Consider the following 23,813-nt stretch of genomic DNA (forward strand, 5'->3'; position numbering starts at 1 on the left):
CTTCCAATATTCAAAAGCATACTTGCAGTTTGTGGAAGGAGTGTCCCCCCTAAAACCTGGAAACAAATTAGGCTGGAAAAGAGAATTCATAATTGGAGGCCAAGTACATCCTTGGCCCTCACAAACACATTTTTGTTTATTCTGTATCATTACTAGTTACCAAATAACAGAGGTGGGATTGAGCCCACACTTCAGTATCTCCCTGAGTTTAGACATCACCCTCTGTCTCCCACCTCCTATTAAGAGATCTCAGTAAGAAAGTATTAAGTTTCTGTGTGAGCTGAAAATGTACCTAGTGTAGGAAAGAGGCTGCTCTTCTTCCCTGGGTAAATGTATTTTATTGATTTTTCGCCATCCTGTCAGAGGTTACACTGCAGTTAGCTAGTATTACATCTCTCCGAGTAAATGGTGCTGGCTTCACTCTTGGCAGACACTGCTAGCTGGCTGATGGTGTGATTTTTCTTCTGCAGGATTAGATGTCCAATGACAGATGTGTTATGCATAGTACTTGTTTAAACATGCAATAACAGAGAAATATGATTCTAGAAGAGAAAAAGCAAACCCAGTGTCCTTGCTGCTGTGTTTGGTACATAATGATACTTGACAGAAAACTCAAATGTTTGTTTGTTTTGGTGGTGCTGGGTATGAACTCAAAGCCTTACGCTACTGAGCTATAACCCAGCTCTGGTGTCTCGCTTTTGACAACTTGAAAAAAATGAGTGTGCTTCAAGAAAAGCATGTATGTATAAGATTAGGAAAATAGGGATTCGCTGCAAATATAGAAGTTACTGGAATAATGAATCTTTTAAACTTTTACATAAAGATACTTCATACAAAAGGAATAATTATTTTTATCACATCTGATAAGGCAAGATACACTAAAAACTTCTCTTATAAATTAGTTTAACATTTCCCAATCTGATATCCAAAGGAACACTTTCAAGATGTTACGAGATGTACTTTGAAAAAACATTTTTATGGATAAGAGTTTGACGTATGGTTTATGTTCTGAGATACTTGGGGAAGGAGATAAACCAGAACTTTTCCCCCTTTCTTTCTGTTTTAAGTATGACTATTTCTATGACCTGGGAGTGGTCCGCAGGGAAGAGATGTCTTGGGAGATGCTAAGATTTCCGACTGCAATAGAAGGTCGGATAAGCGTGCTTGTTTGGGTATTTTACCCCTAGGGCCTCTTAGCTGCGTGCCACGGGCACTCTGATTCCCAGGAATACTCTGCAGCACCGACAGTCAACCGTGCGTACACTCTGAATACTCCAGTCCACAGAGTTTTAAGAGGAGGCAAGCCAACCAAAAGAGGCCTGGATCAAACCGCTCCCTGGTCGAGCAGAACATGGTTAAAACAACTAACCACTTTTGATGCCTTTCCCTACAAAAAAGTGAGCTGGAACGGATGAAATCAACTTTTCAGTGATGACAGTCTATAATGAATTATTTGGAAATTAGCTTGTTGTGTAAAGGTGACACGCTTTGTTCTCAAAGTCAGCTGCCCTTCAATCAAAGGAACCAAAACTAGAATCGCCCATTCTTAAATACCATTTATTAGTATTGCAATGAAGTCTGTCTCATGAGAAGAGTTCTCACATTTATTAAGGATAGATAGGTAATGGTTATAGAAGCAATTTCACTGAGTTGTAATGAGTGATAAGCGTATACCCGACTATGACCCTTCATTCAGCAATGTAGTATTCACACCATGTTTGTTGTCACTTAGCTATTTATCCACGCATGCCTTTTTTTTTTCTTTCCTTTTTAAAATACTGTATGTATCTGCATAGGGTGGAAAAAGAAATGCCAAGGGCTTGCTAAAAAGGAGAAGACTAAAAAAGATAAAATTTCCACGGTGCAGTTCTTTTCAACTGCAGTCTCTGTGGGGACGGTGCTGCTGGGGGCGCAGCGGGCCCAGTGGTGTCCTGGTCAGAACGGTGTGAAGCCCTTGAGGTTGTCGGCGGCTGTCTGGAGCGAGCGGGCGGGTGTCTCTGCTTAGGGAATCCAGCTGATGTTCAGGCACCGCGCTATGAATGCAAACATGTCTGAGACCTCTTCTATCACTTTGGCTGTGGGCTTCCCCGCCCCGTGGCCTGCCTTGGTGTCCACGTGGATGAGCAAGGGGTTGCTCTGCTTCTGGCTGCGGCCCACGGTGTACTGAAGAGTGGCGATGAACTTCAGGGAGTGGAGAGGGACCACGCGGTCATCGTGGTCAGCAGTGAGGAGGAGCATGGACGGGTACTGGACGCCATCCGCCTCTGGTAGCTTCACGTTATGCAGCGGGGAGTATCTGCAAGGAAAGGCCCTCTGGTGAGGCTGGAGGAGACCCAGAGCTGTTCAGTGCGACATTTAAGCACTGGAATGACAGTCTTCGCTTCACCTGCCACTGACACGACTCCAAATCACACGCATTTTACACTGCTTCACAGTGAAGTAATGACTGTCTTTAACCACTGAATGTGGTCATTTCTTTATCTTTTGAACAAATGGAACCCCTGCGTGTACCCCGAGTATCTAAACCCTTCTGCCCCCTCGGTATCTAAAAGCCTTTATCCCAAGCTTTGTAATCTTAGCAAGAGCAATCTGTCATCTCTAGGCCTATAACAAGGGGTGGCTGGCTGGCTCTCACTGTCCAGCAAAAAGAAACTGCTTCTTTTTTTTAGTACTAGGGATTGAACTCACGACCTTGTGCTTGCCAGGCAGGTGCTTAGGCCACTGAGCTAAATCCCTGGAAAAAGAAACTGCTTCTGGACAATGAAGAAAAATGTTAGTGGAGAAGCCACCTGCTGAAGCACTCAGCAAATTTCCAACGTAAGTGAGGCAAAAAGGGCTTGAAGAACAAAAGCATCACTGACTTAAACAGTGGCTGAGACAAACAGCTAGATCTTTTTTCTCCACATTTTATCCAGCATGAGAGCCATGTTTAATATTAATGAATATAATTGTTTTAGTAGAATCTTATTTCTTAGGATAGATTGTGAAAACTGTAAATTTTGCTCGGTTCACCAAAGTGAAGTCAAAACATTCTGGGGCTTGTTCTCCCACAACAGAAGATGATGGGCACCGATGGATCTGTTTGGTGACCAATCCCTGTCCTCTACAAAAGGGCTGGTTCTGTGCAGAAAGAAGTGTAACAAACGCTGTTAAAATGCTTCCTCTTGGAGACTCACAGGCGGCCCTGAAGCTGCAGAGCTGCTCTGGAAAGAACAATCTGTTTGGCTTTATGGACCCCAGCCCGCCTGTGCTCGGTCCCAGTCTTCTGGGAAGAAACACCTTTTAATACTTTGGTTGTGGACTCTGGGGCTGCACCCAAGAGCTCCCAGGACAGCTAACAGGCTGGGCTCTAAGCTTGTTTATTAGCAGCAGGTCAAAGGAAAGCACAGCCTGTGAGAATTGCCATCTGAAGCAGGCATATCAGAGGGAAAAATATTTAGAACTTTTTCTTTAGTTTCAAATTTCAGAAATATTAGGTTTTGTGTAGTACTGTATTATCTTCAATATACAATTAATTCCAAAATTTTAAAATGTGTCTAAGTAGGACTTAGTCTCCTGGGGTATTTTTCTCTAAGTTAACTCTACGCAGTGGTGGTGGAACTATGGCACGCGTGCTGTGAAGGGCTGTTATCACTGAAAGCTCTAAATGGTTCGCCATCGCTGAGCAGCAGCCTCGCTGGGTACACAGCTTCACCGGTGTGTGACAAGGAGCCTTTTCAGTCATTTAGAAGGAACAGCTTAAAGGTGAGCTTTTTATCCCCTCAGAGGATTTAATACTTTCCAAGTGCTAATTTAAAAATTCAGTCATTTAAACAATTTCCAACAGAACTGGCCATAAAAAGAGAAATTAAAAACTTGACAAAGTACTTTTATCAAAATATATAGTTTCTTGAGAAGACTGGGATGGGAGACAGGCTTCTTGGGCCAGGTTGGGGTCCTTCTTAAATACTGAAGATAAATAATCCAGAAACTCTTACATGTAGGAAGAGTCACAACAGAGTTTCTCCGTTCCTCAGTTATCAGCAAAGTGTTAAAGGGACACGAATAAGGGAATTTATACAATATTTAAATAATGCATCTCAAACTGTCCTAGCATGTGTCTTGTTTATAATTCTGTTACTTGTTGACTGAGGAGAGGAAATCTTACGTGAAGTATAATACTTTTTTTCCATTCATTTCTGACCATTACACTAGCAAATTGCCGCCAATGCAGCAGCTTAGAATACCAGACATTGTAAGTCAGCATTCTGATCTGGCTCTTCTGGGTCTCTCAAGGCTAAGGTCAAGTTGCTGTTAGCTGGGCACTTACTGGAAAACTCTAGGGAAAAATACTTCCACACCCAGATTGCTGACAGAACTCAATGTCATGCAGCTTGGAGGACCAAGGTCTCTTTTTTTCTGACAGCCTTGAGTCAGGAATTGGTCTTAGGGTGTAGTGCACCCTGTTCCCCCTGCAAAGCCCATGCAAGGATTACCTGGGGCAGCGTTAGCCTCGGAGACCAAGGACAAGGAAGTCTGGAGGGGCATCTTCACAATCCTGGCTACCATCTTTGCGGTTTATAACAAAATCAAAACAAGGAAGACAGGAAGGTTTTCCCACTGCTTTTGCAGTAAATTATATGCCCAAAAAAGCCACCAAAGGAAGGAAAACATCAGAGACTAATCCTGCTATGTTCCATACTACGATATCGAATCATTAACAGCACATAGTCAACCTGACTTAAAACGTACTTGACCAGCCATTCAAAGTGTTGCTTGCTGTCTGAGCACCCGTAATCGGTGGTCCAGGCATGACCAATGGTGTATTTATGGAACTTGAGCATGTCCATAACTCCGACTTGGGCAATTACACAGCCAAAGAGGTCAGGACGCTGATTTGCACAAGCAGCTAAAGGCAAAGATAGGAAAAGGAGGCAGTGTGTTATTAAACATCTAAATAAACAAAAACAACACAACACATGCTTTCAGAATCCTGTTTCCCTGTATCCTGAGTGCACAGGAAAAAACATCACAGCCCCCTTCCTAGCTTCCAATATGTCTAAAGGTGGGAAGGTGGGATTTCCTAGCGGTAGGGTTTTATTCTCAACAAGGGAGAGCTATTTCAGAAGCTCAAGGACCTTCTGGAGAAGCTGCATCCCCTTTGCCCATCCCACTGGCTTTCACAGATGCTGGGGGACTTGTTCAGGACCTCAGGACAAGCCAGAGGCAACGCAAGAGAGGATCTGCAACACGGTTCAGAGTGTTAACAATGCAGTCACATTTTATCGTCCTGTTTTTCATACACTTTTTTGTACATGTAAATCTTCTTGGTCATTCAACAGACACTTGTTGAATATTTGCCATGTATCGAGCATTAGGTCTGGGTTTGTCTCAGTGAATAAAACTAAGCTCAGCAGGGCAGATAAAGAAGTGAACAGGCCGCTGCACAAAGCCCGGCATCACTGTTGCTTGGATCACTCAGGGGCTACCAGTGAGGCGAGCGGGAATCACATGCAATGAAGGCAGCCTTCCGGAGGAAGTGGCACCAAAGCTGTCACAGCTGAAGGTTATCAAAGGATCTGGACGTCTCCTGCACAGTCTCTCTCCCATTTTCATTTCAACAGCTATTAAAACTGACTCCTGACTTCACTCTGGGAAACCCTGGGCTTCTCACTTGGAGACAGGAGGGTTAAGAATCCGTACTTCTAATACAGGCATCTTGATGGGGGAGCCCCATCTCTGTGGGCTCCTAAAAGGCCTTGGTTTCTAGGGATGTAGCTCAGCAGTGGTCCTGGGTTCAAACCAGTGTCCAAATCAAACGAAACAGGCACGAACCAATTGTGAATACAAAACTCCAAAAAATAACGGAATTACTGAGTGAATCAGTGCATTACCACGTAATTCCCCCATTACTGAAACCAAGCGGCCTCTGCAATGTCCTTTCCCTTTGTGCGCCTCATATAAAATCCTTAAGCAAATCCAGTTGGTTCAATTTTAAAACACGGAGTCTGACCTCTTCTAACTTCTTCCAGTGCAGTATCTCAGGTCCGAGCCGCTCCTGACTGCTCTTCTCTCCGGCCTTTCCAAAGGCTGCTTGCTGCACACAGGACAACAGCGAGCCCGCCAGGCACGGCACACGGTCCCACCTGGTGAGCCCCCACGCTTCCTTGTTCACAGCTCACATGGATGAACACCTCTCCCTGGCCCTCACCAGGACAGCCTCAGGACTTTGGCATGTGTCTGCCACCTCCACTGAGTTAACTTGCAAGAAAGCTTCACACGGGCAGAGATACCTGTTTGGTTCACTGACCTATGCCTAGTGTCTGGGAAAATGCCTGGTAACTCCTGGGTGTTCCATTATTTGTAGAATGACGACCAAATTCGTTATATGATATTTAAGAAATTTACCAGTATCTTTTCTAAATTAATTTTACTTTCGGAGACAGTATTTTGCTAAGTAGCTTAGGCTGGCCTCAAACTTGTGATCCTCTAGAGTGCTGAGTTATAAGCCTGTGACATTTTGCTTTTCATCCTTTTCCAAATTAAAGCAAATTATTTTATATGTCTCTATTTTTACCTCCATCCAAGTTGGGTTTTTTTGGTGGTGGTACAGTTGAACCCAGAGCCTCATGCATGCCTGGCAACAGTACCATGGAGCTACATGGAACTTGGAAATGTTTTAAAAGACTATGTATTCTGTTGAAGGAAAAGTCTAATTCAGGTTTTGATGTGATTCAGTGTTTCAAAGACAAGAAACAAATGAATGCTCTGACCCCAGGCATTGAACGTTGCTGTGTGTGTTATGGCTGGTGGACACTGTCCCCTCAGAGCCTCATACACTCATGGGTGGGGCTCTTTGGAGCTGCCAAGATCTAGGATGTGTGACAAGGGGATTAAGGGTGTGTGGTGCTGAATTGGAACACTGACTAGAATTAGCATAATTCTGGGCGTGGCTAAATGGATGCACTCCAAGCGGAAGCCAAGCTTTGTTTTCTGGATGGGCTATAAAAGAGCAAGGCAAGCTTGCTTTCTGCCTGATCTGCCTTGCCACCCTGCCTTGGAATCAGCTAACTGCAGAAGGAAACCTCTACCAACTTGAGCCAAACTAAACCTTTCCTCCTTTAACTTTAACTTGGCGGTGTTGGGTATTTTGTTCCAGGAAACAAAAAAGTGAGACAATGCGTGTGTACATGTGCTCTTCTAGCATGTATGACAGCTGCATCCATCCTAAACGCCAGTGAATGCAGGAACCAGCAAACGAAGTCCAGGTCTGCCACACATAGTTACTAGAATAGGAGCAGCAAAATTTCAATAACCACTGAGAATTAGAAAACCTTATGTAAAGGTATAGCCACATAAAAGTTAAAAGAATCCAGAAGCAGAGTGCGAGGCTCAAACCCCGCATCACCATTTTCCAGCTCTGTGACTCTGGAAAGGAATTTAACCTCTAGTCCTCTCTCAAATGCAGGCATTAGTAGCATGCATCTCACAAAGCTGGATGTATAAAGGCTCCACAACAGCTGGTGCTCAGCAAGTGTAAATCCTTCACAGGACTATTTCATCAGCATCACCTTTCTGGGTACCAAATATTTCCTCTTAAATTCTATCTTAGTATCCTCAGCATTTAGCACCACGCGGCACTACCAAATGTACGAAGAAGATCACATCTTACAAATTCTGAGTGACACGATTTGTCTCAGACCCAACCCTGTGCTAGCTGAATCCTACAGACCTATGGACCCCACTTGCTGGGGCAGAAGCGCTCAGAGCAGGGTGTGCAAGTCATGAGTTAATTCAGTATTGTGTGGGCTCTGCTACCTTTCTGCATGTCTGAGCTGACTGAACTGTCCGCTCTTCTGCCTGAGCCTTCTGGAGAAGATGAGGTTAGAGGCATGAGCCATCACACCTTCTGGGGTGTGCTTTGCTCCCATTCATAAACTGGAGCTGGCTATGGACAGAGTATCTGAAACCCCTCCCAGGTCAACCAGTAAGTACAACGAATAAGACGCAGTTCTCACCCACAAGGAGGCCTCCATTTGAACCTCCATTAATAGTCAGCCTCTTGGGAGATGTGTAGCCTTCCCTGATCAGATATTCCGCGGCACACTGGAAGTCATCAAAGCAGTTCTGCTTGTTAGCCAAGATACCACCTACAATATGCCAAAGTAGAAGATGATTAATTAAAACACAAACACAAAAAATATGATGATTCTAAAAAACTCAAATGACAACAGGACACAATTTCAACTACTGATTCACTGAATGGTTATAGTCCCAAACTATATTTAAAGAAATGCCTCAATTGAAATTTTATGTACTGTGGAAATTTATCACCAAACCACAATTGTTAACCTATATGGGTAAACATTTATTTCGTTACAAACCTCTAGAATTTGAAAGGCAAGACCACCAAAGAGAACAGAACATTTTTTTAATGTGAGAAAATACGACACCCAAAAGAATCTCTATTTTGGAGATGCTGATGGCTTTCCCCTTCCAAGTTCCATCCGGCTCCCATCGCCAGGACTGGTGCTGGAGGCTGCATGTGCTCCACGTCCTCATGAAGACAGATCTGCCCCTGCCCCTGCCCCTGCCCCTGCCCTCTGAAGGAGTTTCAAATGAGTAAGCAATCCGGTTTTGCCCGTAGTTACTAATTTATAAAAAGCAGAAATCAGGTAGCATGGCAGAGCACATCAGGAATTTTTGGTTCTTAAATTAAAAAAAGATTTCAAGCATCTGCCCAGGGTAGTTTGAGATTTATCATCTGTAAGTCACTGCCATGTATTAAACCAGAGAAATTATTTAAAGAGAACATTTACAGAGTCACAGACTAAAAAGACCAAATGCCAAAGGCATGTCCTCAAAGCAACAGATGTCTGAAATAACTGTCTACAAGATGAACAGAAAGCAGACACAGATCTAATTAGATATTTGAGATTAACCACTTCTGCAGAAATTCAATTAAAGATGCAGCAGTGCTACTGAAGGAATTTTTTTCATATCAAAACAAATGTTATTAACATTTTAATAAGAAATTATCAGTGGCTGTATTTTTAAAACAGTATTAGATTTTAAACCCACTGAACAGAATGGAATTTAGATGAATATTCTGTATATTAGGCTGTAATGGGCCCATTTTTGATTCGTTCACTGCCTAACTTATGAGAAAGTTTATGAAATCAATTTATTTTTAGCCTTAGTCAAGTTCCAGCCTAACTAACTGCAAAGACTTTGGACAAGGAGTTGGTTCTAATTAATAAAAAGGTGACAAAAAGAGCCAAGGAGGAAAAGGGCATCCTCTGTGTCAGATCATGGAGGCATTTAATGAAGAAGAACCCAGTTCTTTTGGGAGAAGGCCACAGGATCAGAGTTTATGCATGGTATATGTGCCACGTAATCAGGAACTCAGGGTCAGACACCAAGAGTTTGGGTGCAAGTCAAACATGTGGGATATAGTAATTTTACCCTTATTTTCCTTTATGGTATGATTATTTAAAAAAAATTTAAAAAAAAATCAGCTCAAAATGATACAACCAATTCCACGTAGCTTCAGATGTGATGAGAATCCATGGTCTCTGGGGAGGACAGTGGACACTGATTCGTTCACTCAGCGAGCCAGGCAGGAGCCACGTGTGAATTAGGAGCGTTCATTCTCTCTAAGACGATCCAGCAGTTTGGTGTCTGATGTCAGCTCCTCAGGCACACGCTACCCACCAGGGCTAGGCCTGGGCCTTTCCTGCACCTGGATACCTAACAGGGGCTCATGAAGGCATCTTTACAGATTCCCCTTCATCTTCACTACTGGATGTGATGGAAAACCAGACAAGGATGCACAAGGGGAGGTGCAGGTCTCAACGGTGTTCTCTGATGTTCCTAGCATGACCTCTCACCTGATGACCACCCTGAGCACTAGAGGCCACTTTTGTCCAGCAGGTGTTATAAATGGCAGCTGATGAGTGCAGGTAAGTGATCTTCCATGCCCTTTTTCCCAAGGACACTGGACCACACCAAGTGAAAAACACCCTCATGAGCCCATTCTATGGCTTGTGGAGGCAATTTCAGCTCTGCAAAGCCTGGTAAGGCTTTTTTTTCACATATAAAAAAATAGAAGAAGAAGGACTTTAAAAATCATTTTTAAAAAATGTGATCTCTAAGGTATGAAGCTGAGGCCTACTTAACCAGAATACACATTTCAGGGGGGCACTGAACAGAGTCCAAATAAGATCCCAAAAAGACAAAGACTGCATTCTGTGTCTCCTCATGACAGCGCCCAGAAGCAGAGGTAGACAAGTATTTCTCAGCAATGTGGGAACAAGGAGCTGCCCACAACAGCGACAACAAAATTGTAGGACTCCTCTTTCAGATAGCCCAGTAATGCTAACCTTCGAAAAGAAGGCTGCCAGGAGACAGAATAAATACAGCAGACTCCCTTCTGACACTGATAACTAAAAATGCATTTTGTGCATTATTAAAAATCTCAGATTCGGATTATGGTCTTACAGCGAATGATGCTATCACAGACTACGAGGGAACGTAAGAAGAGCCGAGTTGATTCTAAGGGGAATGCTGCCTGTGAGCTCATTTCAATGGAATGGCAGACTCGAGTTTCTGTAGTGAGAATTCCTTACCTTTATGCCACATCTCTCCGTATTCACCGCCACCTCTGATGTTGGCCACTGCAAGGACACCGCCCAAGTGTCTCACAAAAATGAGCCTGGACACACTGAGAAACAGGGGAGAGAGTTAACCTTCCAGTGATGCGTGTCACTAAGCAACGCGCTCTCTCTCTCCATTGTAAGACAAAGCAAATGTAGCCCTGGAACTCCTCAGGGCTAACAGTCCAACAGGGCTTTTTTTGGGGGTGTATTGGGAATTGAACTTCAGTCCTTGCACTTGCCAGGCAGGCGCTTTGCTGCTAAGCTATATCCCCACCCCATCGCCTTTTACATTGTGGCCTTAAAAGTTCTAAGTGATATTTTCTATTTGTTGTAAAACTTAACTTGGCTTTGGGAATTATTTCTGAGAATTTTATTCTTCCTTTGAGGAATGAGGGACCTGGAGGGCTTCTGTAAACCTCGCGGCTCTAGATCACGGATGGCCCAAACCGCAGCCCAAAACTCACTTACTCACCCCAAAGCACCAACACTGCAATTAAACTTGAATGCTGAGCCTTTAGTTTAGAAAATACAGCTCAGACATTAACATCTTTTGCCTTAGAAACCTGAAAAGTTCTTTCTACACAGATGAATCAAGGCCAGAGGTTTTAGCTACAGTGGTGCAGTAGAACCGGTGTGGTCCTGAATCCTGTTAGGACCAGGGAAGGGGGCTCACGATGTGCCTCTTGTTCCTCACTGGCTGACACACGCTTGCTGCCCTTCACTCAAGCATCATTCTGACTTGAAACTTAAGCCTGTACTTTATCCCTGAGAGTGGTAAAGGGCGACACACACAATGACATGTTTTATCCTGTAAGGAGTAGGCTCATTTAATGAACCAAAACCAAGTATTTTGCATGTTTTGGCTAATAATTTCAGGATGTGACATGACTTTACAACCTAGATATATGGAGATATTTCCAGGTACATCAGTACTTGGATGTTCTGCGATAACAAGTCTCACTGCCTGAGAAGCCTGCGTGTGGGCTTTGCTGTCTTCACCAGGGTTCAGATGGTGCCTGGAATGGCCTGAGATATGGCGCAGTGGAAGGGAACCCAAATGCCAAGTTCCAAGAGTGTTCACACGCTTACCTGTAGTTGGGGGTAATGGATATGTTGAAGCCACCGTAGCCATACAAGAAAGCAGGGTGTGAGCCATCCAATTTTATGCCCTTTTTATGGACAATGAACATTGGAATCTTTGTACCATCCTTGCTAGGGTAGAAAATCTAGAATGAAAGAAAGAATAATACTTGGATTTGGCAGTATTTAGTAAATACTTGCATGTTTTTAAATGGCAAAAATCAACTAGTAAGTTCTCTCTTCAACATGGACAGTGACACAGTTAAAATCCAGGGCTGTGACAAAGCGACATTTTCCTGTTTTATGGAGCTGGCGCAGAGCGGTAAAAAGAGCATGGGTCTGGAACAGGGAGCGTGATTGGAATTCTTGTTCCACAGCTATTTGGCCAGGTGCCCCTGGGCAGGTCATTTTTCCCCTCTCAGCCTCAGGCTGTCATCAAAATGCTGCCATCACACCCACGTCTCAGGGCCTTCCTGGGGCACATAAGAAAACAGGGATCCACTCTGCTCCTCCTTACGCCTCTCGGTAATGCAGGGTCACTTTTTGCCAACTCGTCCCACAATCTGGGGAGACGTCTCATCTTAACACATTTCACGTGATCAAAAATATTTTAATATGTTTGTTACTTCATTTCATTCATACTACTCGTTTGGCTTTGTTCCTTGAAACTTTTGTCCTAGTACCTGTTTCTTCTTTGTAAAAATCTTGTCTCTCAGCAACTACTTTGGAGATAAGGATATGCACTGTTACCTATTGTTGTTTTTATTATGAAATTTTTTTTTCTGCAAAAACCACATTTCACATTCATCTTCCCCTCAAAAGGTTGAGACCCACTAACTGTTACACAAATGTTAGCAACAACAAAACAGATCAGCTCAGAGGGCTGATGAGGAACAACAGAGGCATTGTATTATTCTATTATTCCTTGTTAAACAAAGACATTTTCTCCATTAGTGATAATTAAGGCTTACCAAATCTTTCTAAATTTGGGCCATCTCCAGCAAGTTTAGTGAACATTTCCATTTTCATTACTTTTTTGGAGAAAGGATTAAGACAAAAAGAGTGAGGGAGGAGACATTAAATGCCATTCAAGCGATAAGCCACAGAGCAAATGATAAGCCACAAGAAGCTGATACAAAGGCTTCTTCTGGACAGAAAGGCCGGAAATAGCTTTCTCTTTGGGCAAACACGGTGTCCTTCCTGAGCCGATGTGCAAGTGTGCTCTGCTGAGAAACATCCTGCCAACCTCCCGGGTGCCCGTCAAGGGCATAAGCCTCTATGCTTCAGGTGAGCTGGAGTCACACAGATCCAAAGCTTTTGGTGGCAGTGGTTCTGCTCCAGAAAGCAAGTCATCACTCAGAGTCCTTGGAGACAGACACGAGGGTGGCAAGGGGAGGCGATGCAGATTTCGAGGTGGGCATTACAGGACTAAGATCAAGGCCTCCACATCTGGCTATTTTTTGAAACTTGTCAAGAAAATACAAAAAAAATTTGCTTCTGACATAGGAAAGAAATACTTGGATACAGTGGACTTGGTAGTTTAGAAACCATGGAGGACATGCAGCAGAGTTCACAATTATCAGATGGGACAGTTATATTTAAAGATATTCAGGGCCAGTTGCAGCCACTAATCAAGTGTAACTGAGTGGGCAGGCAGTGGTTGATGCAGAGTTCAAGGATGTGGCCTGAAGTGACAGGCTGGGGCCACCGAGCTGAAAGACAGACCTTCGCATCTGAGCTGGGAAGAGTTCAGGGAGGTTTTAAAGCTTAGGCAACAGCATGATCAAAGAAGTCAGGAGAAACTCTCATGGTTCCATCTTAACAGAACTGTCTGCTCCGAACAGTGCTCTGCGCATCTCCTGATGTTGGGTGGCAGGTGGACCTGTGCTCAAAATACACCCATTTGCTCTCATCATTCCTGTTACCACCAATTAATATTAACTACAACCAGACATTTCCCCACAATCCTTGACAACTTCAATATGGGACTCTATCATTTTTTTTTTTTAACCCAGTTCTGTGATTTTCATCAGTGACAAAGAAATTGATGACCTGTCAAACACCTTACAGATGCTAATCCAAGGTTTATTCAAATGTTTGCTGTGTCTATTATGTGTCAGGCACCATGAAGACACGATGATAAACAAGAATGGATAAGAAAATGTGACATTTATACACAGTGGAGTATTATTTTGCCATAGGGTATAAATCTAAGCCATATGTAGGAAAATGGATGTACCCTGAGACCATAATCTTAAGTGAAATAAATCAGATACATGACTTAAATATCACACGATTTCTCTTTCATAGGAAACTCAAAATATAAACAAGGAGCAAAATAAAGGAGAGGTGACAGGAAATGGGGTGGGGGTGTGGACCAAGAGGAGGGACAGGAAAGGCAGGGGATGAAGATACAGTATACGCTCATACCGACTCCTCAGAGGAATGTAATTGTTATGTACTGTAAACGTACTAATAAAAAACACAAATTAAAAAAAATAAACAAATACACAGGGCTAGAACAATCCGCACTCAACATATAACCAACACCTTGGCCTTTAGAGCCTGACCCGTTTAGGCAAGGATCTTTGCTAGTCCCCCTTTGACCACCATTTTTTTTAAAATCTAAGGATATTATTTTTAAAAAGCTCTTATGATATTCAATCACTTGCTGTTGGTTTCCCTTGGGCTGTCTTACCCAGTTTAGAAGCCCTGGATAGCCCTTTGAATGGCACTAATGCTTAAAATCCTATAATTCTAATCTTACTTCCCTGGATATCTCCTCCTCCCCTGGACAGCTGGACCTCAAGAAACACTGTCACTTCCAACACAGACTCATGCCACCACAACGCAGCTGAGGTCTACAATCACCCCACCACAAAAGGAATTCCTTGTCTGTGTTGGCCTGCCTATGCCTTTCCTAAATGTCTTCCTTATCCCCTTCCAAATCAAACCCAGAGGAGCTGTTTTCAGTATTTTCCACTTTCTCCACTAACACCATCCATGCATCTGCCTTCTTTGCCCTGACCTGTCTTCTCAGAGGGTATTGCTCAGAATTCTCAAAACATCTTCTTCCAACTTCCCGCAACCTCCGCAATCCCCCGCAAAGAAGGGCCACTCGGTCTGGACTCCATGCCCGCTTCCTCCACCTCCATGCCACTGTCCTAATTCCTACTTACTTTGGAACCTTTTCCTTTCCTTGGTACAGACTCAGATTTCTGCTATGACAGCCCTCTGCACCGCTCTCTCTGTCCCTCAGTCTAAATTTCCCTCTCCCTCTTCCTTCCAAATGAACTGACCTAGAGTAACTTATAACCCAGTTCACAGCTTTCCTGTTTACTGTCCTGACTTCACTGCTCTCTCAAGGGTATGAACAAGCGTTCTGGCCTTTCCCCTTGCTCTTCTGTCATCTCCACCGTATGCAGGGTGTGTCCTTCCCAACTCGTTCATAAGCCTATTCATGCATAATCACACAAACACAGGTTAACTACACAGCAGCAAATACTGGGCTACAACTTGCTTTCCAACATTTAGCAAGAGACCGTGGAATTTTTTTCCAGGTTCAAACAGCCACATAAACCTAGTATTTCATTGTATGAATGAATACACAGTTATTTCGCATTTGCTCACTGATGTATACAAAAATTACATCACTCATATATTTATATACTATGATAGCCATTCATGCTTCATGACTAGACAGTCACCAAAGCATAAATCTGCATTTTCCCCCCATTGGTAAATGAATATTGTTACAATACTTGGGTTCCAGTTAAGAAGCAAAAACATCCTTTTTCTTGTACTCAGTGAGAGTGCTGCCTATATACCTATTCATCTTTTTAAATGAAAACATTTTAAAAATAGGCACAAAACTGTATTATCTTTAAAAAAATTTTTTTTAGGGACTCGATACCCTCATAACTGGTCTTTACAGCAGAGATAAACACGATAAACGATAAACGTCAAGTGCCAAAGGTCAGGAAGTCCCATAGGCCACCCCATCTTTCATGTTTTATTATTCAGGTTGGTGGCACCAGCAGGGGCCTCCTGCTCACTGGTCAAGGACCCTACTGCTGAGTCACAGTTACCAGTGAGTGTGTACCCTCTTCTCGAGGCCCTGGGGGACATTTTACCAGGAAGGCAAGGGCTCAGGGGTGGAAAAGAGCGTGGAAAGAACACGAAGCCAGCCGGGAGCTGAGACTGTTGTTATGGGGCATTTATTCTGCACAGACAGGCAGGTCACATGATGCTGCCCTGGTCGCCAGCCACAGGTCTGCACATTCCTTTGCCACTGGCCTGGTGATGGCAGAACCCTTCAAGTCGCCTTTATGGTTCACTATGACCCCCGAATTGTCCTTGAAGTAAAGGAACACTCCGCCTTGTCTCCAGTATGATTTCCACTGTCGGATCACCACTGCCGACTGCACTGCCTGTCTCCCAGGGGACTGGAATTTTAGGTGTCTGCAACCACTTCCAACAGGCTCTCACCATGCAGTCCAGGCGGGCCCTGTACTCTCTTCCTGGAGCTCGCAGGGGAGCAAGGGTGACAGCCCCTGGTCCATTCCATACAAGCTGTGCAGCCTGCTTCAGTGCCCACAGCCCACAGCAGGGGCCGGGCAGTGGGTTTGAGGTCATGCTTTGCTCTCACGTGGGTATACTATGGAAGGCCACACAAGTCAGACCCACCACAAATCCATTTTCATGCTCAAAACTGTGCCATTTATGGGATGCAGTGTGACACATGCAAAGTGCAAGGATCCGGTCAGGGTAATCAGTGTGTATCCATCAGCCCAAACATTTCTCACTTGTTTGTATTCTTTTTGTGCATGTACCATGGACACTGCCTCATAATGGGATGCTATCACTTTTACCGAAACTTAATGGACATATTTAACAGGTGCCCATGTGAGTAGCTGAAAAAAATCTGTCAGTCATCCAAGGCTAAGGCACCATGTGAAGCTGATGGGCCCTGTCTGCCATCTGCCTATCACAGCAAAGCAAATGGGTCATGTGACATATCTAGTTCAATAAGGAGCCTGTGCCTGGGGCAGCCTTTCACCTTAATGCAGACTGTGAGGTACCACCAAAGCATCCTGGTGGGCAGATGTCACAAGAGTGACTGTCTTAGAGAACACTGATGTGAAGCCTTCATCAGGAACACAGCAAATGAGGAACAAACCCTATGACAGCGATTCAAAACCATAGTCTGTGCTAAACATCAAAGCTTGCCAGCCAGAGTTAGCCCTGAACTAAAGCTTCTCTGCCTTGCTTTCATGTGCTCCCCTTTGGCCACGGCCCCTACTGTTGTGAAGAACCAGGAGACCAAAACAGTGGTTACTTCTTTCTCTGAGAAGAAAAGGCCACTGAGGACATCCAGGCCAGTAGGACCCCAGCTGCTGTCCAGTGGCCCCATTCCATACAGTGACAAAGCGCTGTCCTGTAGATGCACCTAAACGTCTACTGTGATTAACCAGTTCACTTAGACTTGCTGGGGCTAAGAGTTAACCAACTCACCTAGATCAAGTTTCTCGGCTGCTTAAGCTGCCTGACAAGCACGGAGCAGAGACCATTTAACAGGGCTGAAAAGAAAGCCTCTAGCAGACGTGACATCTACACGAACAGGCCACCTGTCCTTTGAGAAGGGGCTAAGATTGTCTCTATCTTGCTGGAGAGAAAGAAAGGTGACTCAGCTGGTGGGGCTGTGTGTGCTGTGGATGTCACGGGGCTGCTTGTTTTCTTGCCTGTGTCATCATGCATAAAGGCCAGCATGGGCCACCCACAGGAAGGCCGGTGTCACACACACACAGGTTAACCTGGAGGACAAGGGAGCTCTAGATACACTGACAGAGACTATAGGACCAGTTACAATGACAGATACGGTGAGAACTGCTATTGCAGGTAAAATGCGATGCGCTAGGACCAACTCTGAGACTTGCACTGCCACCCTGGGAAAGGCAGAGGTCAAAAACCTTGCCACTATACTGGGTTAAATGCACACTGCTGAGGGGCTGGGATTTAGCTCAGTGGCATAAGCGCCTGCCTTGCAAGTGTGTGGTCGTGAGTTCGATCCCCAGTACTGATAAAAAAGAAAAAGACAAAAAAAAAAAAAAAGGTACACTGCTGAGTTTCTTGTACGTAAAAATTCAAAGCAGTATAACAGTATTATTCCACATTTCAAACCAGGAACAATGAACCTAAGGGGACCATAAGGAACCTCTGCCCAGTGAGGGGAGTGGAGGGTCTTTTCAGCCGACCAAACCACCTGGCAAACAATGTCAGTATGATTTTTTTTCTCAGCCCCGAGGAAAGATGGTGACAATCCCAAATCCTGGGACTTTAAAAGATTTCAGATAAGGAGAGACTGTCACTTCAGGGCCTCCTCCAAGCCTGCTGTCCTCTCTTTTACAAATGATGAAATAAAATCATAAAGATAAGACATTTGCCAAAGTAATGCAGCCGGTTTATGGCAAATTACCAGTAAAGTCTCTCAGATTTGGAGCAACAAAGTAACTCAGTTCAAACCATGACTTCCCTGCATATCTTTGTTAGGTGCCATGATGCGTAAGGCTGCAAACATGAGATGCTCTGGCATGGATTTACTACATCATCTGTTTCCCCTGACAATGACCACGAGTCTCTGTGGAATTCAGGGGATAAATATTCTGCTATAGGTGCTATTCCTTATTGCTTTACTGTTCTGACTCTGTTCTTATGAAGGAGACTAGAGGACCTGGGATATCAGCTCAGCGGCATACGCACTTGCCTGTTGAAGCACAAGGCCCTTTGATTCCTGATACCTTTAAAAAAAAAAAAAAGAAAGAAAGAAATAAAAGGAGACTTATGAAAGCATTTCAAAAGCCATATTCCAGATACAGGGATGATTATTATCATTCTGCTTCGAAAGCTCATCCTTCTTGACAGTCACCAGTGTTACCATCTTGAAGACAGATTAAAACAATAAACTAAGTTTGCTAGAAAAAAATTCCACTATATTATACCATGCTGTTTCACTAAACAATTCAGTAATATTTTTAAAAAGGTTTGCACACAATTCACGTTGCAAATGAAACAAAATACGCTTGAGAGAATCGTAAGAAAAGCAATTCAGGCTGGACAGTGACGCATGCCTATAATCCCAGCAGTTGGGAGGCTGTGAGTTCAAGGCCAGCCTGAACTACACAGTGTGACTGTCAAAAAAGCAGGACTGGAAAGGAAAGCAATTCCAACTTTCTTGGAATCACAATGGTTTGAATTTACCCTCTGAAATGCTTGCTGAAATCTCATCCCCAGCTTCATAGGCTGACAACACGGAGGAGAGGCCTTGGGAAGGCCTGAGATAAAGAGCACCAGGGTGGCCCTCACGATAAGATTGGTGGTGTCATGAAGACAGAACGAGACCCGACCTGAGACCTGCTGGCTCTGCCTCATCATAACCAGCACCAAGTCCCTCACCAGACACCAGCACTGTACTCTTGGACCTCCAGCACCACAGCCTAAATTAAGACAGCAATCAATGAAATTTAAAATAACTTCTAATTTTGCTTATAAAGTTGATCCTTCTCCATAGACATCAGTTACCATCTTGAAGACAGATTATTAAAACAGTAAACGGACTCCGTTCCAATGAATCTCTAACAGCTAAGAGCTCAGAGATCCTTGAGCTGAATTCTTAAAAAAGAACAAAAAAACAACGAACTACTGAAGAACACCGTACATTTATAAAGAACATCGGCCAACATCACAGAAATGACCCATTCATATTGTGAAAGCCTTGCTCTCCAGAGCACCACCGTATAAGAAAGCGGTTACCTCTGCAGTGTGTTTGGCACAACATGCCAGTCACTGAACATACGTGTAGACGTCTTAATATGTTTCAAACGGATGAAATAAAAACATCTTACTTCTGCAGGAAAAGAGGAGGAGTAAACATAACCTTCAAGGGAACCTGACTTTTTCTTCAAGAGAATGACACCAGTTTTGCAAACACCAACTATCTCCCCTTTTGAGATGAATGCATTGAGTCTTAAAATCAGGTTCATTAAAATAGTCATACACGTGCCATTATGTAAGTTCCCAGGAAGCCGTCAAAGAAACACAGCTGGATTCCCGTTATCACCAGCGGCGGAACACATGCCTGGATGAAGCCAGGGGAGACGCAGAAGGCAAGCTCTTCAGAGCAAAGCATGTCTGGCGACAGTAACACCTGCCTAATTTTAGAACCTGAGAGGTTTAAAAGAGAATGTTCATAAAAGGGTGTTGAGCTTTCCCTTTTATCAGAGTTGACAGAGGCCACTTGTGTGGCCTGTGCTAAGTGTGGCCAATAAATCTGACAAGGAGCAGAACCGGCCTGAGATTCCACAGGCAAGACAAGAAAGGAATACAGCATTCCATGCGGGGCAGGAGGCACCCTCTGTGCTCAATTACCTTGTCAAACAAGTCTATGCAGAACTTTCTGGGCCTTAGGGGGACACTGCACATTTTTGTATTTGCTGAAGTTAAAAATACTAGCCTGGCATTATAAGGCTGTAATCCTATTTTCCAGGCATTTAAGTCTGAGGGAGTAGAAGTTTAAGAGTCACCACAGGGCACAAAATATACAGGAACATCTATTCCGGATCGCTCCAGTTTTTCAAAGGATGGCTGAACATTTGGGGGGATGGGGAGGCTATCCTGGGGATTTAAAAACTTTCTGGGCACCTCAACAACAGCAAAGTCAGACTATTTAAAACTCTATTTTCATTCTTGAGCGCTAAGGTGCTAAGTGCTACCTTCAAGTCTGCAGAATTCATCAGCTCTCTGGGGCTCGACCATCTGTCCCTTAGAATGATAGAGCCTTTTTCACTTCCAATCATGGATTGAGAGTCAGATAGGAAGTAGTTTGGAACTCTAGGAGAGCAGAGCAGTGCTAGAGGCACAATTGGTCCTATGCAATGGGTTTGGGGGGTCACTCAGGGGGGATTTTGGTGGGATTGGGGAGGTAGCTAGGTGTCGGGAGGCCGAGAGTCACAGAAGACTTGTTGAATTGGAAGGCCAGCTTTTGCCCCACTGCTCTGGTCTCTTTGTAGGCAATGAAAACAAATCAGCAGACACTCATCAACATGCAGGGACCCACAGGAAGCAGCTTCTCTTGTGCCACGGGTGGCAGCTTCCCTGGGATACGGCTCACTCAGCGGGGTTAGGCCACCCAGGAACTGCAGGTGTGTGCTCCGCTCCTGCGTGCTTGCTTTCAATCAATGCCTATCTGCTGATTGCACATTTAATATCCTCTTTCTGATCCTCAAATATCTATCCCTGTAGGAGACGACCTGGGCAACTCCCTTGGAATGCAGAACAACTGCTTCAGCGTTGACGGGAATTCTGCCTCCCGTACTGATGTGTACAGAGCTGGCTGTGCTGCTTCCTTCTCCCTTCGGTTGGCTCTAAGTAATGCAAATAAGGACGGCAAAGGTACTGATGTGTAATCTTTGAAACCGGCCCACAGTCCTGTTTCCTGAACTGTGTTCCCTAGAGTTGAGCACAGCAAGCTCCAGGAATGTCAACTGGATAAGAGGCTACGACTTCCCCGGGCACGAAACTTTATGTATCAGAAACTGAAGCAACAGCCTAATTCACTCAAATGTTACCTCAACTGAGCTCTGCAGATTAGTCTTCCTGCAGTCTTCTTCCTGTACATGGCATAGTCTTCTCCCTGTGTACTGTGTATTTCTCTCCACCTGGCCAGCTCACTCCTGTGCAGTTCCCCCCATAATCACGGTCACTCATCCTTGAGCCACACCCTTCTTCTCAAATTAACACATGCTGGGAGAGGCCTCAGATTGAGGCTTTTATTCATGTACTCTCACTTCGATCAGACTCAGGACCCCTTGACTGGCCGTAACTTTGAATATGTCTTAGCGTCTTTATTCTCTCATGGGCTGCACTAGAAGAGGTAGATTGAAATTAACTCGCCAGAGTTCTAATAACATTTCCTTAGGATTACACATATCTTAGGGCACCCATCACCAGATGAATCTCCTAAAAATCTTTCTTTTAATCTAGGACACTCTATTGACAACAGGCTGTGGCTCTCCGCCTCTACACACTGAAATCTAGGGTTCGGCTTTTTCAATCTTTCTGCCTTGGTGAATCCTTCCCAGTCTCAACTGTCCTCACTAGTGAAAATACCACTCCACAGAGCTCCAAGCCCACTGTCACCTGCCTTGACAGACTAAATCATCACTGAGAAAAACCACCATTGGCTCTCAAGACCCCTCGCCCCCCACCAGACACCCTCAAAGTTACATACGTCTAGGCAGGTTCACCCTTCGATTGAATATTTCTAGTAAAGATAAAGACATTGAAAAGAACATAAATATGGCCATTCACTTCACTTCAGAGCTTGTTAGAAGGTCATTACTTGCTTGAAAATATTAAAATAACCCAAAATACAAGAAACCGAAGTTAGCCTAGCCCCCAGGGACAGAGCCTAGAGCTCCGGTAAGGCGGGCAGTTCACTCCTACGCTCCTATGCACGTTAACTATCAACTGGAGATCTCACAGGTTTAAAAACAAATATTAAAATGCCTGCTGCTTAGTACCTATATTTTCCATAATAGAGTTTTCTTAGTTTTTCAGTCAAAATACATGTTATTTATATTACTTGATTATTTAAACACTTACCTGGTTCTTTCCATGTACCCAGCATTAGTCTAAGGATTATCATTTTTTTTTTTCTGTCTTTTTCCTTTTTTATCGGTACCGGGGATTGAACTCACGACTGCCTGCTTGCAAGGCAGATGCTTATGCCACTGAGCTAAATCCCCAGCCCCCGGATTATCATTTGTAATCCACATGAAGTCTGTACTATGGATATGACCATTTTTCTACTGTGTCATTCTGACACATGGAAATAACTAGCCCAAGCCACACGTCTCTAAATCACTGAGTCAGTGTCTGAACAGGTCCTCTGGCTGCGGACTGCATGCTCTTTGCCATCTAAGAGGGACCCACAGATCTCGAGGTCCCTACTCTGGGTGGGGAGCCCCTCCTGAACCTGCTAGTGCTCCTGCGTGTCTCCTGCTGGGCTGTGCATGTTTTCCGCGGCATGTAGCAGAGGATAGCACGCGTGTGGAAAGCAGTACTGCATACATGCGTAAGTGAATGCTCAAGCTGTGCCCTGTATTTCAATTAAACAATATAAGGAAAAGCACTGTAAATGGCATTTCATTACAGATCCATACAAACAGAGCAGCTCTAGAGTCTGGCTGTGAAATGTCTGTAGGCTGAAAATAATAAAATAAAATAGAACTCTGCTTAAGGCTCTTAAGAGACTGCTTAAGTTTTTTAAGGTAACGAATTCCCAACTTACTACTAATAAAAAATATTGAACACCTGACATTTTCTTAAGCGTCGCTGTTAATCTATTAGTTTAGCAATGCTGGGGCAGAAGAACTTTATGGCTTTTAGACTGGTTAGCTATGGTGATTTACTGCATGAGACTGCACCTGCGTAATTAAAAAGCCCGACAAAGATACTTGAAATTCATTTTAAATCCTCATTAGCTCAACGCTACAGCAGACCACTTTTTTTTATTTTATTGCATTAGAAAAATAAAACAACCAAAACCCTGAAAAGACAAACCAGCCAGAGTGTTCATTAATAGAACAGAAGAAAACTCTGCAGCTTTAAAAATTCTATGGCTGGTAGTTATTCATTCCTTACAAGGGCGAACTATTAAAGAGAGACAGATGTTAGTGCAGAGAAAGGGAAGCGGGTGTTTGTGCAATCAGGCAGCTCCCAGCAGGGTGCAGGCTGGATCAAACTGCACGAGACTGAGTGTGGCCCTGCACTGAAGACAGACTGACACAGTCCTTCAACCAGGATGCCAGCAACTAGGATGCCGGCAAAATGTCCAACCACTTTGTTTGCAGGGAAAACAGACATCAGTGAGACACAGAGAGCAGCAAATGCACACGAAGTGATTTTTACTGCAGAAGACGAATGACCAGAATACTTAAAAGGTGAATTTGGCAGTAAAATTCTCTGGCACAGAGAGGCTTACACAAGTTTCTGCTGGGCAAACCTAATGCTGCTACTATACTCTGACTTAAGTCTTTT

At 44.0% G+C, this 23,813-nt stretch overlaps 1 protein-coding gene and 1 non-coding gene across 2 annotated transcripts in view; both read right to left on the reverse strand.

The window, feature by feature from the left end:
* Window positions 1-1,538: 1,538 nt before the first annotated feature.
* Prep (prolyl endopeptidase) overlaps window positions 1,539-23,813 on the reverse strand; it is a 113,674-nt gene continuing 91,399 nt past the window's right edge. The window contains exons 11-15 of the mRNA XM_003466028.5: window positions 11,727-11,863; window positions 10,608-10,702; window positions 7,998-8,129; window positions 4,732-4,888; window positions 1,539-2,296 (exon numbers count right to left, since the gene is read on the reverse strand). Coding sequence (XP_003466076.1) covers window positions 2,002-2,296; window positions 4,732-4,888; window positions 7,998-8,129; window positions 10,608-10,702; window positions 11,727-11,863 — 816 coding nt within the window. The 3' untranslated portion in view covers window positions 1,539-2,001. The remainder of the gene's footprint in view (window positions 2,297-4,731; window positions 4,889-7,997; window positions 8,130-10,607; window positions 10,703-11,726; window positions 11,864-23,813) is intronic.
* LOC111755699 (small nucleolar RNA SNORA42/SNORA80 family) lies at window positions 16,288-16,422 on the reverse strand. The gene has a single exon (XR_002790247.1). It is a non-coding gene; the product is annotated as a small nucleolar RNA SNORA42/SNORA80 family (small nucleolar RNA).

This window comes from Cavia porcellus, unplaced genomic scaffold (assembly GCF_034190915.1).
Source record: "Cavia porcellus strain 051 isolate PalLab524CR breed Dunkin Hartley unplaced genomic scaffold, mCavPor4.1 scaffold_7, whole genome shotgun sequence".
NCBI lineage: Eukaryota > Metazoa > Chordata > Mammalia > Rodentia > Caviidae > Cavia > Cavia porcellus.